The sequence below is a fragment of the Trachypithecus francoisi genome, unplaced genomic scaffold (genome assembly GCF_009764315.1).
Source record: "Trachypithecus francoisi isolate TF-2019V2 unplaced genomic scaffold, Tfra_2.0 Contig00025, whole genome shotgun sequence".
Taxonomy (NCBI): domain Eukaryota; kingdom Metazoa; phylum Chordata; class Mammalia; order Primates; family Cercopithecidae; genus Trachypithecus; species Trachypithecus francoisi.
The window spans coordinates 333,226-352,108 of record NW_022680462.1 but is presented as its reverse complement, the minus strand read 5'-3'; the positions used below and the strand labels follow the sequence as shown (position 1 = coordinate 352,108).

Genomic DNA, 18,883 nt, shown 5'->3' with positions numbered 1-18,883 from the left:
ATGTTCTCCAAAATTTCTATAATGAATGTATTTTCTTGTCAGAAAAAAAATTATTTTAGAAAAGAAGTTCAGAGAAAGGGAATGTTGTTGTTCATTAAATTCAGACCTTTTAAAATGTAAAATAAAATTTTAAGTAGTGCTGCAAATAAAAGTTACAGTACCATTTCAGCAAATGATTGAATAACTTGAGCAGATTGCCCAGAGGTTATTAAGGGAAAAATAGCAAACTTCTTGGGTGACATTCACATTTTTCTGGTAGTTATAAAGAAACCATGAATTTTCTAAACTAGTAGGTTATGAGTTAGAGATTTCTAAAGGTGTTTTCTTTATACCACCAATGTTTTACATAATGTTTTTTTTTTTTAAATACAAGTGAGAAAAGCTGAAAATCTCTGAATAGAAAGAGCAGTTTGCTTCTAACTATCACTTGAAGTTCTTTTGTTTCTAGAAGAGATGTAATATTATTCCTGGGAATGAGTGCCAGATTGATTTACTCAGAAGAGGACATTTTCCTGATCAGTATTGTGAATGAAATGAGACCGTTCAGAAAGATTGTTAGGCTTTGACTTCTGTTTAAATATTTATGTTCAGACTGTGGCCAGGTAATGTGTAAGGTCTTGAATATGCTCATGGACACTGAACCTCTGCATTTTATTTTCACAGTGTCGCTCTTGCAATATATTATCACATCAAAAACAGGTATGTGGATGGTTGTGTGCTAAAAGCATCATACATTATCTTCTATTATGTTGCTCCTATTTTTTTCATATTTTAGTTGCCTAAACCTTTGAATTATACATTCTTAACTCATATTTTCATAGAATTTCTAAAGGTAGTATAATTTACTAAAACTTCCCAGGTAAGTGCTGAACTGCTTTCGAATCAGAGGAAACCAAATGAGTGTGGTTGAAACCAGCAAAACAGACAAAGCTTCTCAACGATGTTTGGCTTCCTTTTTGTTCTTTATTTTCTGTAAAATTTATTTAAACATTCTGTCTTTTGTAAAATGTCATTTTAAAAGTTCACTGGGTGCAACTTTAACATGAAAAAATGTTTAATTTATAGTTTGAATTCACTAAAGGCAATTTTGGTGTAAATTTAGCAGGCATAAACTATTTTAATGTAGAAGCCCTCTCTGATGTAAGTGTATCTGGCAATAGTTGGTTAATTTTAAAAGTCAGTTAAAACGGAATGAAAAAAAAATCTACCTTATACATTTTATTTCAACATAAAACATGTAAGAATACATTCATTTGCCAATTTTTTAAAAATGCAGCTTCAAGACATTTGCTTCAAGCACAGGACATTGATTGGAGAACCAAAATTTCTTTCTTTCATAAGCCACAGCTATAATTAATTCATCCTTTCCAAGTTTTTTTTGTCAGTAGTGAGAAAGCTTGAGGTCATTTGCATAACAGATGAGTATAAAATCTTTCCAGTTTTGACCACACCTAATCTACAGCAAATTTATTTTTAGTGATTTCCTTTTATCGGATCTTTTCCAAAGCATCCTCCTTAGTTTTCATGAGGACATAGCCACTCTCATGGTAGTCATATTTCATGCATAATGTGACAGTCATGTATGTTACATGAGTCTGCTGGGTGCAGCTGGTGTGAAGTAGTTTGGGAACAAGCAGAGCCACCACATGCTAAGTGCAGAGCTCAGCTGGTGGGAGCCCCACACCTTGTATCTGTTTACAAAGCGTGGTTAGTCAGTGCAAGGGAGGTTGGATGACAGCTTCTAATGAACAGTATTGGAGAAAACACGAATATCCAGAAGGAGACACCTAGAAAGGAATTCTCTGTGATCATCTATTTCCATACTGTAATTGTGATTCATGGTTCTTTATGGTGCTTGAGAATTTTGGATTTAAGAACTTACTAAACAATACAACTTCGGAACCCTAAATCTTGAATTAGAGTAATGTTATCAATGAAAGTGTAGATTTTGTTGCCTATTTCTATACTAGTTCAAACTTTTTAAATCTGTAAAGCTTAAGAAACAGTATAATTCCACTGATGAAGCTCAGTTGTGCTTTCAAGACAATTTTGCATTAGAATCTCTTATTTCTTAGTACTTAAACTATGATGGATCCTGAAGTGAATGTAGCCAGAGCTGATAATAGTAAGAGTTGGCTTTGTGAAGTGCCTACTCTGACTCCTCTGGTCAGTTCTTTACATGCTTTAATAACAACTCCTTAAGGTGATGCTGGTATCTTCATTTTACAGATAAAGAAATTAGAGGCACAGAGAGATTAATTTGACTAAGATGATACAACTAGTAAATTGGGGAATTGGGAAATGAATGCAGTCTAGCACTCAAGACTACTAATCATATTGCTCTCCTAGATTAATGGTGATAAATTGCACCAAAAGTAAGTGAGTGGAAGTAGAGAAAGTCTAACTGAAAAATTGAGCATTGTAAACAAGCATGATTAATATACAGATTGCCACCTGCATGTCTCTAGATATGAGGAGGCATGCCCGTCTGCACGCCTGCTCCTCGCTGTCATGCTAGGCTGGCCTTTGGTGCTGGTGGTAGACCTGTTAGCTTGATAAAGGTGGTGTGGTGCTGTTCAGCTGGGACACATAGCTTTTAGTGCAAATAAGGAAACAGTCTGCTTCTCAGAGGATTCTCCAGAATTCCCTTTCCTGAGTCTTCTTAGCTTGAGCTCTTAACTCTCATTTGTATTTTTAGACTCTGTTCTCATTTTAAAAATTACTTCAGGCGAATGTTTCTCTAGAGTACTGGATGCTTTCAGGGTCCCTCGTTCTTCAGCAAAATTGAATGGGTCTCAACTGCTGAGGAATGGGGTCCTGGGCCAGGCTCTGTCTCTTGTGTAGCATCTTGAATGCCTCATAGAGATTCAAGATTTGGTTTATTTGAAAACTCAGTAAATAAAATGAGGGAATCCGCAGATTCTTTGTAGCCAGGGTTGGTGTCAGAGTGTAGCCACGTGCACCCAGAAGCTGCTTTTTGCTCACAGACTCCCTGCTGGGTTGAACCTTTCTTTCGTTTGGATTGATCTGTGTCTCTGCTGCCTGTGTTCATACAGGCAAATGTAAATGAGCACAGGTGTGAATGCCCAGAGCTTTAAAAATAATTGCTGTGACCGAGCGCGGTGGCTCGTGCCTGTAATGCCAGCACTTTGGGAGGCCGAGGCAAGCGGATCACAAGATCTGAAGATGGAGACCATCCTGGCCAACGTGGTGAAACTCCGTCTCTACTAAAAGTACAAAAATCGGCTGGGCGTGGTGGCATGCACTCATAATCCCAGCTACAGGGGATATTGAGGCAGCCTCTACAAGGAGACTGAGGTAGGAGAATCGCTTGAACCTGGGAGGTGGAGATTGCAGTGAGCTGAGATTGCGCCACTGCACTCCAGCCTGGTGACAGAGCGAGATTCCGTCTCAAAAAATAATAATAATAATTGCTGTTGTGCAAATGTAGGAATGAAAATTGAGCTGTTTTGTTAAGCTCTTTCTCTTTTATTTTTACACAGATGTTAAATTTCTAAAGCAGATATTGTAATGTTTGCAATGATGAGTGTATGTTAGGGACAGGTCTATAGCTTTCTGAAGTTCTGAAGCCTGACACTGAAGCACAGACTATGGAAATTACACGCAGTTAGCCAAAAGTTGTTGTTTCCAAGTTTGGTTTTTTACAGAAAATTTTTTAGGCAAAACTTAAATTTCATGTAACAGATGAAAGCAGAGCTGTCACTGGTGAGGTACAGAGGGTCCCCACAAAGCCCAGCGGCCCATGGCACTGTGTTCACAGTGAAAGCTACCTCGTTAAGTGGTTCTGTGCACGTACCAGCCTGTTAATAGCCAACTATTCACTTACAGGTTATTGACTAAAGACTTTTTATCTGTCACCTCTTGTTTTTCAGTGTAAAATTGTGAAACTTAATGAAGTAATGACGTTACATGTTGTGAATAATAAGACTGATCTCTAGGATACATTGAGTATTCATTCTTACCCTGGCACTTCTTTCCTATCACCCACAATATGGTAATGGCTTAAGCAGATCCATCAACCTTTGCTTGGAAATAAGATGTCAAATTTAAGTCATTTGCCTAGGTTTGGTTCATTTGAAAACTCAGAGCATTAAAATTAAATTTTTACTTAATTTAGCTAAGTGTGGTTTATAACGTTTATTTCTTTGGGCTATTTTAATCAAAAGTGATTAAGTATTGCACCCAAGAAAAATCATTATTCATGAATAACAATTTAGCACTGACTTGTGTTTCCTGAAATAGTCGAATTGACTGGGTACAGTGGCTCACACCTGTAATCCCAGAACTTTGAGAGGCCAAAGCAGGTAGGTCTCTTGAGGTCAGGACTTCGAGACCAGCCTGGCCAACATAGTGAAACCTTGTCTCTACTAAAAATACAAAAAAAAAAATTAGCCGGGCATGGTGGCAGGCACCTGTAATCCTAGCTACTTGGAAGGCTAAGGCAGGAGAATCGCTTGAACCCAGGAGGTGGAGGTTGCAGTGAGCTGAGGTGGCACTGCTGCACTCCAGCCTGGACCACAGAGTGAGACTCCGTATCAAAAAAAAAAGTCGTTGAATTAAAATGTATTTTTGTTTTATTTGAATGACATTCTTGCAGAAAGTAAGTTTCATTTTCTATTGTTTTCCCTACCAGGGACCCAGATGGAAGGATGCTCTTAGATATTTTTGATGAAAACCTTCACCCTCTTTCGGTAATCTCCTCCTCCTTGTGTTTCATGAGATGATTTAATTATTTTTTGCTCTGATCGGGAGAGCAGTCATCTGAAAATAGTTTCTTCCCCAGAAATCCGAAGTGCCACCAGATTATGACAAACACAACCCAGAGCAGAAGCAGATTTACCGGTTCGTTCGGACACTGTTCAGTGCTGCTCAGCTGACGGCTGAATGTGCCATCGTCACGCTGGTAAGTGCCCTCAGGATGGCCACACCCATCCCCAGCCGGGGTGGTTCAGGGCCCATTCCTGTCACTCAGCGGAGTGGGGTTTGAGCAGGGAATCCTCACCAGGTTACCCTGTGGACACTGTGGCATAAGCTTCAGTGTTGTCATTCTCCTGGGAGAATAGAGGCTAGATATCCCAGAAGAGGGTGTGAAGATTGTTCCGTAGCCCCCACCTAAAGTCATTTGTGAAATCACATTCAAATCCAATAAATGCTGAAATTAAAAATGCAGGTAAGTAAAACAGTAGGACTAAGGGAGTGATCAAATGGCCAAGGTACTCCCTATAAACGTCTAGGTTTCCTGGTGTTGATTCCCTACAAAGATTGTAATAATATTAGTAAGATATGATGAATAAACATTCATCTTACATGAGCACTTGTCTAGGAAGGAGTGTGTATATTCTTAGCTTCTGTTCTGTGACTTTTGAGTAAATATGTCTGCAGGATATTCAGAGACAGTATGGAGGTAATGTATATTTTAAGACTCAAGAAAAAATAAAAAATTATTTTTATGGCTGGGCTCCATGGCTCACATCAGTAATTTCAGCACTTTAGGAGGCCAAGGCGGGAGGATCGCTTGAGCCCAGGAGTTTGAGATCGGTCTGGACAACATAGTGAAACCCCGACTGTACAAAACTTAAAAGTCAGCTGGGCATGGTGGTACGTGCCTGTGGTCCCAGCTACTTGGGAGGCTGAGGTGAAAGGATCACTTAAGCCCAGGAGGTCAGGCTGCAGTGAGCCGTGATCATGCCACTGCACTCCAGACTGAGGGGCAGAGTGAGACCCTGTCTCAAAAGAAAAAGTATTCTTGGATTCTTAAAATGTTATACACTATTTAGGTCAAATCTCACTTGGAAAATAGATTTAACAGTGGAACCCTTTTTGTCACTGACCTTTTACATTGTGTGTAACTTAGATGAGAAATTAGGTTTACCTGTGCATGAGCTATCCTGGAGATCAGAATACCATTTCCTGTAGTTTCTGAGAAGAGACAGTTGTCTAGTGGAAGCCTTACAGGCGACCGAAGGACTCTTTGTGTCTCTGCCACATGAAGAGCTGTGTGCTCTGAGGCTAACTGAACAGAAACCCTGTTGGCTTGTTTGCTCATTCATTCATCTGTTCATCCATTTGTTCATTCTTCTCATTGAACTCGCAGCCTGAAGGATAATAGAAAAATCAAATAATCATTAGATGATTAGGAATGATTGCAGGTTCCTGTGTCATAATTGAGAAATGTATGTATTGCCCAGCTTTGTTCCTCAAAGGGATTTCAAGTTCTAACCAAAACACACAACAGGGCAACAGGGTTGAGATTTTTATGTAGGGAAATTGAGTGAAGGGAAAAGACAAGTAAGAAAAGCAGATGAAACCATAGATAAAATTAGTACTGGACTACATGCCATGAGGAAGGGTTTATTTTGAAGTTGCTGTAGATGGAAGGGGGTGGGGATTTTTTCTACCTTTAATTCCTGAGAAAAATATGGCCTGGCTGTGAATGATAGTGCCCTCCTGGTCGGGGTTATTATTTAGCTTGAAGGATGTTCATGTCCTGTGGAGGACAGGGCCAGCATTTAAACCCCACAGCTCACCCACTGTCTGCCTTGAGAGAACATCTAACAGGCATCCCTCGCTGCCCTCTGCATCACTCACCAAAGATGACACGGCTGATGAGTTCATTTCTTTGGAGTAGTGTAGGACTGGCACTTTTCTTGTGAATAATTATAACTATTGAAATCTTCATTTGTCCTATGATAAATAGACTGGTGTTGGCCAGGATGCCAGTTTGCATGGGGGTCTTGTTGGTTGCAGCTGGAGAGGAGCAGCCTCGGAGGCCTTCGTGGTGGGTGCAGCCCTGCAGCCTATCCCCTGGTCACTGCTGTCTGCCGAGGCTCAGCCCAGCTGCATGCTTGTGGGCAGAGGCCATAGAGATGTGTGCCTTGAGCAAGACTCTTGTAGGATTGTTCTTCCCTCCTCGTGTTCCCTAGAGTTAGAAATAGTCATTCAGGACAAATCTGGCCTAGAGTTGACAGAGATGCATTCATTAACCTCTTATTTTCACTGGGCATGTGTTTGGCATCTTGGCATGCTGCTCAGGAGGCGATGGGGGAGGAAGAGCAGTTAGTCCTGGCCCTGCTTCCCACACGGAGTAGGACTGCAGCCTGCTGTGGACAGAGAGCCTGCAGACCCTTCAGACACCCAAACCTACTTCACCCAAAGCAAATATTTCACAACAATAACTTAGGATCACTAAGTGTATTTTTTAGCCTTGTAGAATATGCTGAAAGCTCTCCTGTGGATACTGCCACATGAGGAAATTCGAAAGGGAGCGAGGTCATTGATTTGCACCTTGCTGAGTTATGTAGAGGCCTTTGTGGTGTTCCCGCAGCAGCTGGGGGAAGCCAGACCTGTGGTGAGGTGGGCAGAAAAGCCTTGGCATCCAGCTGCCCCTCCACGAGGCCCTGCCCTTCTTCAGGAGTCACCCAAGCTGGCTGATACTGAGAACCATGCATAGCACCCACTTTAGTCCCAGGTGGTACCTTGACAACACGAAAAGCTCACCGCCTGTTTGAACTGGGATCTTCTGTTGGAAGGATGAGAAAGCCAGAGGCCAAGGCAGAAGGAGATATTGGAAGGTCCAGGCAGGTCCCACATATCCCTTGTCCTGTAGGTCTGGAAGGACATCAGTCTGTAGAATGAGGCCCACTGCAGGTTTCTCTCCCTTCTGGCTGCTTCTCTCACCTTTGTGCGCTGCTGTGACTCTGGGGTCTTAATGTGCAGGTCGGCTTTCTTGCTTCCGATGGGATGTGACAGGACAGTATGAATAGCTTTTCCCACCCTAGCTTCATCGCCTCTCCGTTTAAGGCCACACACCCTCTAACTCAGTCTCCTCTTTCAATTTTGGAGGCCCCAGTTCCTTTGGGGTCAGATGTTCATGTGTAGAAAAATCAGGCATGACCCAGAGCTGAAGGAGCTTGGTCCTGCTCTTTTTTCTCACTTTGCACTCTCCTCTATTCAGAACCTATAGTGGTTCCCATCTTCCTCAGAGGAAAACACAAAGCCCTTACGTGACTGACGGGGCTCAGCAAGATTAAGCCTCCCTTTCCTCTCTGTCCAGCTGCCTCCACTCTCCTCAGTGTCATGCTGCAGCCACTTTGTGCCCTGAAAGTACCAGACACACACCTGCCTCGGGACTTCTGCACCCAGCCCCCTTGGCACCCAGCCCCCTCTGACCCAGGCGTGCTTGAGATGCGTCCTGCCCTCCTCCTCCTCATCTTTGTTCAAAGGGTACATCAGGGAGCTGTTGCCTGGCTACCATATCTGAAGTTGCAGCCTCCCTCCTGCACCGCACTCCCTGCTCATCACTTCCTGCTTTTTCTCCACGTGCTTATCACCTGTCAGCATGCTTTAGGTTGAAGTCATTAATTTTATTGTTTTGTCAGTAAGCCCCATGAGTAAGAAATGTTTTGTCTTTTTGTCCATTTGGTTCACTACAATATGACCAACATCTGGAACACAGCCCAGCTTATAATAAATGCTCAGTAAGTATTTGTTGAACATGTAGTGAGCACAGGAATAACTGCCTACTGGCTGAAGTACATGGTAGTGATGTGCCTGAAACATAAGGAGCATTTAATACCTATTCATTATCTTCCCCTGCCCCAGTAGCTTTAGAACATTTGACACATATTCTGTCATTTCATTGCTTAAGCTTTTTTTTTTTTTTTTTTTTTTGAGATGGAGTCTCACTTTGTTGCTCAGGCTGGAGTACAGTAGCACAATCTCAGCTCACTGCACCCTCCACCTCCTGGGTTCAAACGATTCTCCTGCCTCAGCCTTCTGAGTAGCTGGGATTGCAGGCTTGCGCCACCGTGCCCTGCTAAGTTTTTTGGATTTTTAGTAGAGATGGGGGTTTCACCATGTTGGCCAGGCTGGTCACTCCTGACCTCAAGTGATCTGCCCATCTCAGCCTCCCAAAATTTTGGGATTACAGGCATGTGCCACCACACCCGGCCCTGCTTAAGCTTTCTGAAGGGACAGAGGCAAACTTTTCAGTTTCAGGGACATCACTCAGCTGAACCTTGATTGAGCATTCCATGTGAGGTTAGTTCTGTCTGCAGAACCACAGCAATAGAAGAGGGAGAAAGAGGAAGTTGGTGATGGATGGGAGGATTCAGGCATAAGGGAAGGGGGACCAAGAAGAGGTGGAGGTGGTAAAGTGACAGCTGACCAGACAAGAGGGGGTGCGGTCCCTTTATTTATTCCCTATTTTTTAATAGCTTTATTGATACATATTTTATATACCATTACAATTCAGCCATTTAAAGTGAGCATTTCAGTGGGTTTTAATACGTTGTACAACCATCACTCCAACCTAGTTTCAGAATATTCCCTTCACCCCATAGAGAAACCCCTTACCCTTTGGCATTCACTCTGCATTCTTAGCCTCCACCCAGGCCCAGGAAACCACTAATCAAATTTCTGTGTCATTTGCCTATTCTGAACATTTCATATAAATAGTATCTCATATGATAGTTCATGACTGGCTTCTTTTACTTAGCATATATTTTCGGGATTCATCCACGTTGTAGCATGTATAGTATGTCCTTTATTGCACATAATATTCCATTGAATGGAGATACATATATATATGAGACTATATATGACTATGAGACATATATATGACTATATATATATATATATGCCACAGCCCAATCCCTGTTGGAGTGAACAAAGGAGGACGAACGCAAGAATAAGACAAAGACAAAAGAATGTATTTGGAAGACGGGGTCAGGGTCCTCCTTGGTTTTAGTGAACAAGGACCCTGAGCTTCTTTAGCCCTTTATTGAGTATAGTATTTGTAGTATAATATTTATAGTATTTATTGAGTAAAGGAGATAGGGAGAAGGGGGTGTTTGTCAGTCAGCTGCTTGACTTAGTGCAGGCCTGCACAGCTGCATTCTCTGAACAGTAGTCTCCAGATGTTCCAGTAGATAACCTCAGGGAGCACGGCGCCAGGGAGTTATTGCCATCAGCAAACCTTCTGGTGGCAGGCATAGTTGTGAGTTTGCCCACATCCTGCATTCATGGTGAACAGTTTGCTATTTGATCATATAACCTCCAGTGGAATGCTGAGTTGGTCACAACCCACAGGCTTTCAGCACTCTCTGTATATGTATATGTATATGTATATGTATATGTATATGTATGAGAGAGAGTGAGTGTTGGCCCTCCTTGTATAAGGGTTTTGCACCTGAAGGTTCAACCAGCTGCAAATTGAAAATGTGGTTAGGCCTGTGATGGTTGTATCTGTGCTGAACATGTACAGACTTTTTCTTCTTGTCATTATTCCCTAAACAAAACAGTATAACAACGATTTACCTAGCATTTACATTGTATTAGGTATTATAAGTCATGTACAAGGTATTATAAGTCATATACAAGATGATATGCACAGGTTATACGAAAATGACTATGCCATTTTATTTCAGGGACTTGAGCATCCTCAGATTTCAGTATCTGCAGGGGGCCCTGGAACCAACCTTCCACAGATGCTGAGGGTGGCTGTACTTTATTTTGTTTACTCATTCATCAGTTGGTGGACATTTAACTTGTTTCTACTTTGTGGCTATTATGAATACTGCTGCTGTGAACCTAAGTTTGTGGTAAGATTTGTATAAGTTTGTGATGTAGTTTGGCTGTGTTGCCACCCAAATGTCATCTTGAATTGTATGTCCCATAACTCCCATTATTGTGGGAGGGACCTGGTGGGAGATAACTGAAACATGGCAGTAGTTTCCCCCGTACTGTTCTCGTGGTAACGAATAAGTCTTACGAGATCTGTTGGATTTATCAGGGGTTTCTGTTTTTGCCTCCTCCTTATTTTCTCTTGCTGGCACCATGTGAGAAGTGCCTTTCACCCTCCGCCATGATTCTGAGGCCTCCCCAGCCATGTGGAATTGTAAGTCCAATTAAACCTCTTTTTTTTCCAGTCTCGGTTATGTCTTTATCATCAGTGTGAAAACGGACTGATACAGTAAATTGGTACCGGTAGAGTGGGGTGCTGCTGAAGATACCCAAAAATATGTAAGTGACTTTAGAACTTGGTAACAGGCAGAGATTGGAACAGTTTGAAAGGCTCACAAGAACACAGGAAAATGTGGGAAAATTTGGAACTTCCTAGAGACTTGTTGAATGGCTTTGCCCAAAGTAGTGATAGCGATATGGAAAATAAGGTTCAGGCTAAGGTGGCCTCAGATAGAGATGAGGAACTGGGGAACTGGAGCAAAGGTGACTCTTGTTGTTTTATCAAAGAAACTGGTGGCATTTTGCCCCTGCAATAGAGATTTGTGGAACTTTGAACTTGAGAGAGATGATTTAGGGTATCTGGTGGAAGAAATTTCTAAGCAGCAAAGCATTCAAGAGGTGACTTGGGTGCTGTTAAAGGCATTCAGTTTTATAAGGGAAGCAGAGCATAAAAGTTCACAAAATTTGCAGCCTGACAGTCTGATAGAGAAGAAACACCCATTATCTGAGGAGAAATTCATGCAGACTGCAGAAATTTGCAGGAGAGAATGTTAATCCCCAAGACAATGGGGAAAATGTCTCCAGGGCATGTTAGAGGTCTTCAGGGCAACCCCTTCCATCACAGGCCTGGAGGTCTTGGAGAAAATGGTTTCGTAGACTAGGCCCAGGGTTCCTGTGCTGTGTGCAGTCTAGGCACTTGCTGCCCTGTGTCCCAGCCACTCCAGTTATAACTAAAAGGGGCCAAGGCACAGCTCAGGCTGTTGCTTCAGAGGGTGGAAGCCCAAGCCTTGGCAGCCTCTGTGTGGCATTGAGCCTGTGGGTGTCCAGAAGTCAAGAATTGAGGTTTGCCTAGATTTCAGATGTATGGAAATGCCTGGATGCCCAGGCAAAAGTTTGCTTCAGGGGAGGGGCCTTCGTGGAGAACCTCTGCTAGGACTATGTGGAAGGGAAATGTCAGGTCAGAGCCCTCACACAGAGTCCCTGCTGGGGCACTGCCTAGTGGAGCTGCGAGAAGAGCTACCCCAGAATGGTAGATCCACCAGCAGCTTGTACCATGCACCTGGAAAAATTGCAGACACTCAACACCAGCCTGTGAAAGCAGCCATGTAAAACCACAGGGGTGGAGCTGCCCAAGACCATGGGAACCCACCTTTTGGATCAGCGTGACCTGGAGTCAAAGGAGATCATTTTAGAGCTTTAAAATTTGACTGCCCTGCTGGATTTCGGGCTTGCTTGGGCCCTGTAACTTCTTTGTTTTGGCCAATTTCTCCCCTTTGGAATGGCTCTATTTACCCATTACCTGTACCCCCATTGTATCTAGGAAGTAACTAGCTTGCTTTTGATTTTTCAGGCTCATAGGTGGAAGGGACTTGCCTTGTCTCAGATGAGACTTTGGACTGTGGATTTTTGAGTTAATGCTGAAATGAGGGACTGTTAGGAAGGCATGATTAGTTTTGAAATGTGAGGACGTGAGATTTGGGAGGGGCCAGGGGTGGAATGATATGGTTTGGCTGTGTCCCCACCAAAATCTCGTCTTGAATTGTGTCTCCCATAATTCCCATTGTTGTGGGAGAGCCCTGGTGGGAGATAATTGAATCATGGCACCGGTTTCCCCCATACTGTTCTCGTGGTAGTGAATAAGCCTTATGAGATCTGATGGTTTGATAAGGGGAAGCCCCTTTCGCTTGGCTGTCATTCTCTCTTTGCCTGCTGCCATCCGTGTAAGATGTGACTTGCTCCTCCTTGACTTCTGCCATGATTGTGAGACTTCCCCAGCCATGTGGAACCATAAGTTCGATTAAACCTTCTTTCTTTTGTAGATTGCCCAGTCTCAGGTATGTCTTTATCAGCAGCATGAAAATGAACTGATACAGTTTATATGTGGGCATATGTCTTCATTTCTCTTGGTATATATCTAGAAGTAGAATTGCTGGGTCATATGGTAACTCTGTTTTGAGGAACAGCAGATTAACTGTTTTTCAAAGTGACTGCACAATTTCAGATTTCCTTTGGCAACATAATGAGATTTTCAGTTTCTCCACATCACATCCTTATGAATGCTTGTTAGTGTCTGTCTTTTTCATGTTAGCCATTCTAGTGGGTTTGAAGGGTTAGCTCATTGTTTTTATTTGCATTTCCCTGAGGATTAATGACGGTTGAGCATCTTTGCATGTGTTTATTGACCACTTGTGTGTTTTCTTTGGAGAGGTATCTATTTACATTCTTTGCCCATTTAAAAAATGGGTTTGTCTTTTGGTTGTTGAGTTGCAGGAGTTCTTTATATGTTCTGGATACAAGTCCTTTGTCAGGTATATGATTCACACACATTTTCTCGTCTTTTTTGTCCTTTCTTTTTTGTGATGGTGTATTTTGGAACTTAGGTTTTTATTTTCACGAAGCCCAATGTATTTCTTTTGTCACTTGTGCTTATCTAAGAATCATTGCATAACCCATGATCATGATGATTTACCCCTATATCTTCCTTTAGGAGTTTTATAAATTTAGCTCTTATATTTAGGTCCATCATTCATTTTGAGCTAGTTTTTGTGAGTTAGGGGTCCACATTCATTGTTGTGCATTTGGATATCCAGTTGTCCCAGTGCCTTTATCCTTTCCCCATTGAACTGTCTTGTCACCCTTGTCACAAATCACTTGACCATAAACATGAAAGTTTATTTCTGGGTTTTCAGTTTTATTCCATTGATCTTTATGTATATCCTTATATCAGTACTACACTGTCTTGATTATCATAGATTTGAAGTTGAAATCAGAAAGTATGAGTTTCCAACTTTGTTTTTCTCTCTCAATGTTGTTTTGGCCATGCCATCCGTGATCCTTGCATTTCCCAATGAACATTAGAATTAGCTTGTCAATTTCTGTCAGCACCCACCACCCCAAAATTTTGGGATTTTAGTAGGAATTGTATTGATACATTGTAGATCAGTTTGGGAAGTATTGTGGTCTTAGCAGTATTAAGCATTCAAATATCTTCTAACATGGAATATCTTTCTATTTATTTAGATTTTCTTTCATTTTGTCAACATTTTTCTATAGTTTTCAGTATACAAATCTTATATTTCTTTTGTTAAATTTATTTCTAGGGACTGGGAGCGGTGGCTCACACCTGTAATCCCAGCAGTTTGGGAGGCCAAGGAGGGCGGGTCACGAGGTCAAGAGATCGAGACCATCCTGGCCAACATGGTGAAACCCCATCTCTACTAAACACACAAAAATTAGCTGGGTGTGGTGACATGCACCTGTAGTCCCGGCTACTCAGGAGGCTGAGGCAGGAGAGTCGCTTGAACCCAGGAGGCGGAGGTTGCAGTGGCAGAGATTTCAGTGAGCTGAGATTGTGCCACTGCACTCCAGCCTGGTGACAGAGTGAGACTCCGTCTCAAAAAAAGAAAAAAAAAAAAAAATTCATAGGTATTTAATTATTTTTCATGCTGTTATTAACTCAATTGTTTTCTTAATTTCATTTTTGGTGGTTTATTGCTAGACTATAGAAATATAATTTATTTTTGTAGATCTTGCACGCTGCCACGTTGCTGAATTCATTTACTCTAATAACTTTTTTAGTAGATTCTTTAGAATGTTACATGGGAAGATCACCTGCAAATAGAGATCGTTTTACTTCTTCCTGTTCGTTATGGAATGCCTTTTATTTCGTTTTCTTGCCTAGTTGCCACAGTTAGTACCTCTAGTACAGTGTTGAATAGAAGTATCATGAGTGCACATCCTTGTCTTGTCATTGATAATAGGTGTGAAGCTTTCCATTCTTCTCCATTAAATGTGCTGTGTGCTGTGAGTTTTTTGTAGATGTCCTTTATCAGATTGAGGACGTTTTCTTGTATTCCTAATTTGTGTAGTGTTTTTATTTTGAAAGGGTATTAGATTCTGTTAAATGCTTTTTCTGCATCTATCGTGATTGATTGTGTAGTTTTTATCTTTTGTTCTATTAATATGTTAACCCTGCATTCCTGGGATAATTCCCAGTTAGTCACAGTGTATAATTCTTTTTATATGTTGCTGAACTCAGTTTGCTAGTCTTTTGTTGATAATTACATCCATATTTGTAAGGAATTTGGTCTATGGTTTTCTTGTGATATCTTTGGTTTTGGTATCAGGGTAATACTAGCCTCATAGAACGAATTGAGAAATATTCCTTCTACTTTTTTTTTTTTTTTTTTTTTTTTGAAGAGTTTGTCAAGGGTTGGTATTCTTATTTGAATGTTTGGTAGAATTTACCACTGAAGCCATGTTGGTCAGGGTTTTTCTCTTTTGGAAGTTTCTACGTTACTAATCAGTCTCCTTGCTTATTTCTTATAGGTTATCTTTCAGGTTATCTCTTCTTGAGTCAATTGCAGTAGTTTGTTTTTCTAGGAGTTTGTCCATTTCATCAGCATTACCCAATTTGTTGTCATGCAGTTGTTCCACAGTATTCTTTTGTAATTCTTTTTATTTCTGTAAAGTCTATAATGTCCTCTGTTTTGCTTCTGATTTTACTCATTTGAGCCATTTCTCTTTTTCTTGGTTGATCTACCTTCAGGTTTTTCAATTTTGTTGTTTTTTCCAAGGAATCAACTTTCAGTTTTATTGATTTTCTCTCGTTTTAATATTTCTATTTCATTTCTTTCCACTTCAATCTCGATTACTTCCTTCTACTTTAGTTTCAGTTTGCTCTTCTTCTAGTTGCTTAATATGGAAAGTTAGGTTATTGATTTGAGTTTTTTTCTTTAATACAGGCATCTACAGTTATGAATTTCTAAGCTTTAGTTGCATTGCAAAAGGTTTGCTGGGTTATACTTTAATTTCCATAGATGTATTTTTTTTAAATAAACTTTTTTTTTAGATTAGTTTTAGATTTACATAAAAATTGTGAAGAAAACAAGAGTTCCTGTAAACCCCACATCCAGTTTGTTTTTAACATCTATAATATTATAAAATTGTATGATATAATGTACATAATTTAGTATCTTAGTGTGATCTATTTGTTACACTTAATGAACTGATACTGATATATTATTATTCTAACTATTATTTTTGAGATGGATCTCATTCTGTTGCCCTGGCTAGAGTGCATTGGCACCATTCATGGCTCTCTGCAGCCTCAAACTCCTGTGCTCAAGTGATCCTGTCCCTGCAGGCTCTTGAGTAGCTGGACCTACAGCCGTGCACCTTCATACTCGCTTGACTTTTTAAAATATTTTGTAGAGACTGGGCCTTGCTGCGTTGCCCAGGCCGGCTTTGAACTTCTGTCTTCAAGTGACTCTTCCTCTTCGGCCTCCCTGAGTGCTAGGATTGCAGGTGTGAGCCACCATACCTGCCCATATATTATTATTATTAACTGAAGTTCATTTTTACTCCAGTTTACTTAGTTTTTACCCAGCATCCCTTTTCTTCTTTAGGATCCCATCCGGGACACCATATTGTATCTAGTTGTCGTGTCTCCCTAGTCTCCTCTTGGCTGTGATAGTTTCTCAGGCTTTCCTTGTTTTTGACGATCTTGACAGTTTTGAGGAGTGCTGGCTAGTTTTTTTTTTGTAGAATGTCCCTAACTTGGGATTTGTGTGATGTTTTTCTCATGATTCGACTGGGATTATATGTTTTTTTGGAGGAAGATAACAAAGGTAAAGCATCATTTTTATCACATCACATCAAAGGTACATAAGGTCAACATGACTTATGACTATTGATGATAACCTTGATCCCTGGCTGAGGTTGTGTTTGTCAGGTTTCTGTGCTTTGTAGCCACTCTTTTTCTCCACTTTCTGTACTGTGTGTTCTTGGAATGAGGTCACTGTCTACAACCCACACTTAAGCAGGCGGTTGTGCTCCACCTCCCTAGGTGATGCATTCTAAGAAGAATGCTTGTTATATCAGCCTGTCAGGATGACTGGTCATGCCAAGTGGGGTTGGGTCTCAGCCTGAGGAGTCCTTGGCAGGGCCCAGCCATTGCTGCATGGCTGTCCGACGCCTGCCATTCAGCCCCTGAACTGCAGCCTCTAAATCCCTTCTCAGAATCTGGTGCTCTGATGGTGAAGTGACTGTGGAATCAATTGAGTCTGACCCTGAAAGACTTCTTTTATGGGTCACTTTTAATAGATTCTGAGGAATTCAAAAGCTGTTATTCAGGTGGCATCTATTCAGTGATGAGTCCAGACATCTTATTCAGTTGTTCCTCCAATTGCTAGCAAATAATAAGTGGTGGTCAAGTCACTAGTTACCTAAACTTAGTGACAGGGAGTCTAAGAGTTGCCATGCTTATGCAAATTCAGTAAAGTTAAAGGCAAGTGCAATGCAAATTATGTTAATCTTAGTGCACACTACTGCCCAAGATTTCATAAACAGATACCTCAACTTGCTAGATCTATTCTTTTCCATCTGTTTCATTTTTTAAAAATTTCAGTAAAGAATGCTGTTCATAATCTGGTATATTTGTTTAAAAACCCACTAATCGGGTGCAGCCTGGCATTTGTAAAATACTGTGTGTGTTGGGAGTCCCCAAGACCACCCCAGGTTTGATCATTTACTAGCAGGACTCACAGGACCCAGCATGTAGTTCTACAGCTATGACTTATTATAATGTCCGGGTATAATGCAAAATCAGCAAAAAGGGGAGGGCCCGTGGGGCAAAGTCTGGAGGAAAAATAGTCCTCTCCCAGTGGAGTGATACAGGTCACACTTGATCCCCCAGCAGTGAGTTGTAACAATACGGTCATGTGCCACATAATGGTGTTTCAGTCAACGATGGACCACATATATGACATTTGTCCAGAAGATTATAGTGGAGCTCAGAAATTCCTATCGCTTAGTGATATCATAACATGCTAGTGCATCCTAGGCGTCAGGTGTTTGTGGCGATGCTGATGTATGCAAACCTGTGCTGTCAGACATTTAAAAGTCTAGCATGTGCACGGTACATGTAATACTTGATAATAAGCGACTCTGTTACTGTTTTATGTGTTTACTATACTATACTTTTTATTGTTACTTTAGAGTGTACCCCTTCTACTTATTTAAAAAAAAAGAAGTTAACAGTGAAACAGCCTCAGGCAGGTCCTTCAGGAGGTGTTCTGGACCCCACTGCTTTGTGTGTATTACTGCCTCTGAAGACCTGGGAGTGGGGCAAGATGTGGAGGCAGAAAACAGCAATATTGATAATCCTCACTCTGTGTAGGTCTAGGCAGATGTGTGTTGATGTCTTAGTTTTTAACAAAAAAGTTTAGAAAGTGAAGAAAAAAAAAACTTAAATATAAAATAGCTTGTAGAATAAGGATATAAAGAGAGAAAATATTTTTGTACAACTGTATAGTGTTTTCAGCTAAGCATTATTACAAAAGAGTCCAAAGTTTAAAATTTTTTTAAAGTTTATAAAGTTACAGTAAGCTAGGGTTAATTTATTATTACAGAAAATCTTTTTCATAAATTTAATAGAGCCTAAATGTACAGCATATATCAAATCCACAGTAGTGTACAGTAATGCCCTAGGATTCACATTCACTCACTCATCCAGAGCAACTTTCAGTCCTGCAAGCTCCATTTACCGTAAGTGCCCCGTACAGGTGGACCATTTTTATCTTCATTACCATATTTTTACGGTACTTTTTCTTTGTTTAGATATATTTAGATACACAAATACTCACCCTTGTGTTCCAGTTACCTACAGTATTCAGTACAGTCACATGCTGTACAGGTTTGCAGCCTTGGAGCAGTAGGTCATACCACACAGCCTTGGTTTGTAGTAGGCCGTAGCACCTGCTTTTGTGTAAGTGCAGTCTATGGTATTCCCACAAGGATTGAATTGCCTAATGAAGCATTTTTCAGAATGTACCCATTGTTAAATGACGTATGACTATACTTCGAAGATGTTGTCCACCAGCAAAGCCCATTAGAGACT

At 41.0% G+C, this 18,883-nt stretch overlaps 1 protein-coding gene across 8 annotated transcripts in view; it reads left to right on the top strand.

Moving 5' to 3' along the window:
• The window catches only part of CCNY (cyclin Y), a 331,884-nt gene that overhangs the window by 287,396 nt on the left and 25,605 nt on the right, over positions 1-18,883 (top strand). For all 8 annotated transcript variants that reach the window (XM_033222418.1, XM_033223581.1, XM_033225995.1 and 5 more), the window contains 3 exons: positions 664-699; positions 4,655-4,712; positions 4,805-4,924. In XM_033222418.1, coding sequence (XP_033078309.1) covers positions 664-699; positions 4,655-4,712; positions 4,805-4,924 — 214 coding nt within the window. The remainder of the gene's footprint in view (positions 1-663; positions 700-4,654; positions 4,713-4,804; positions 4,925-18,883) is intronic.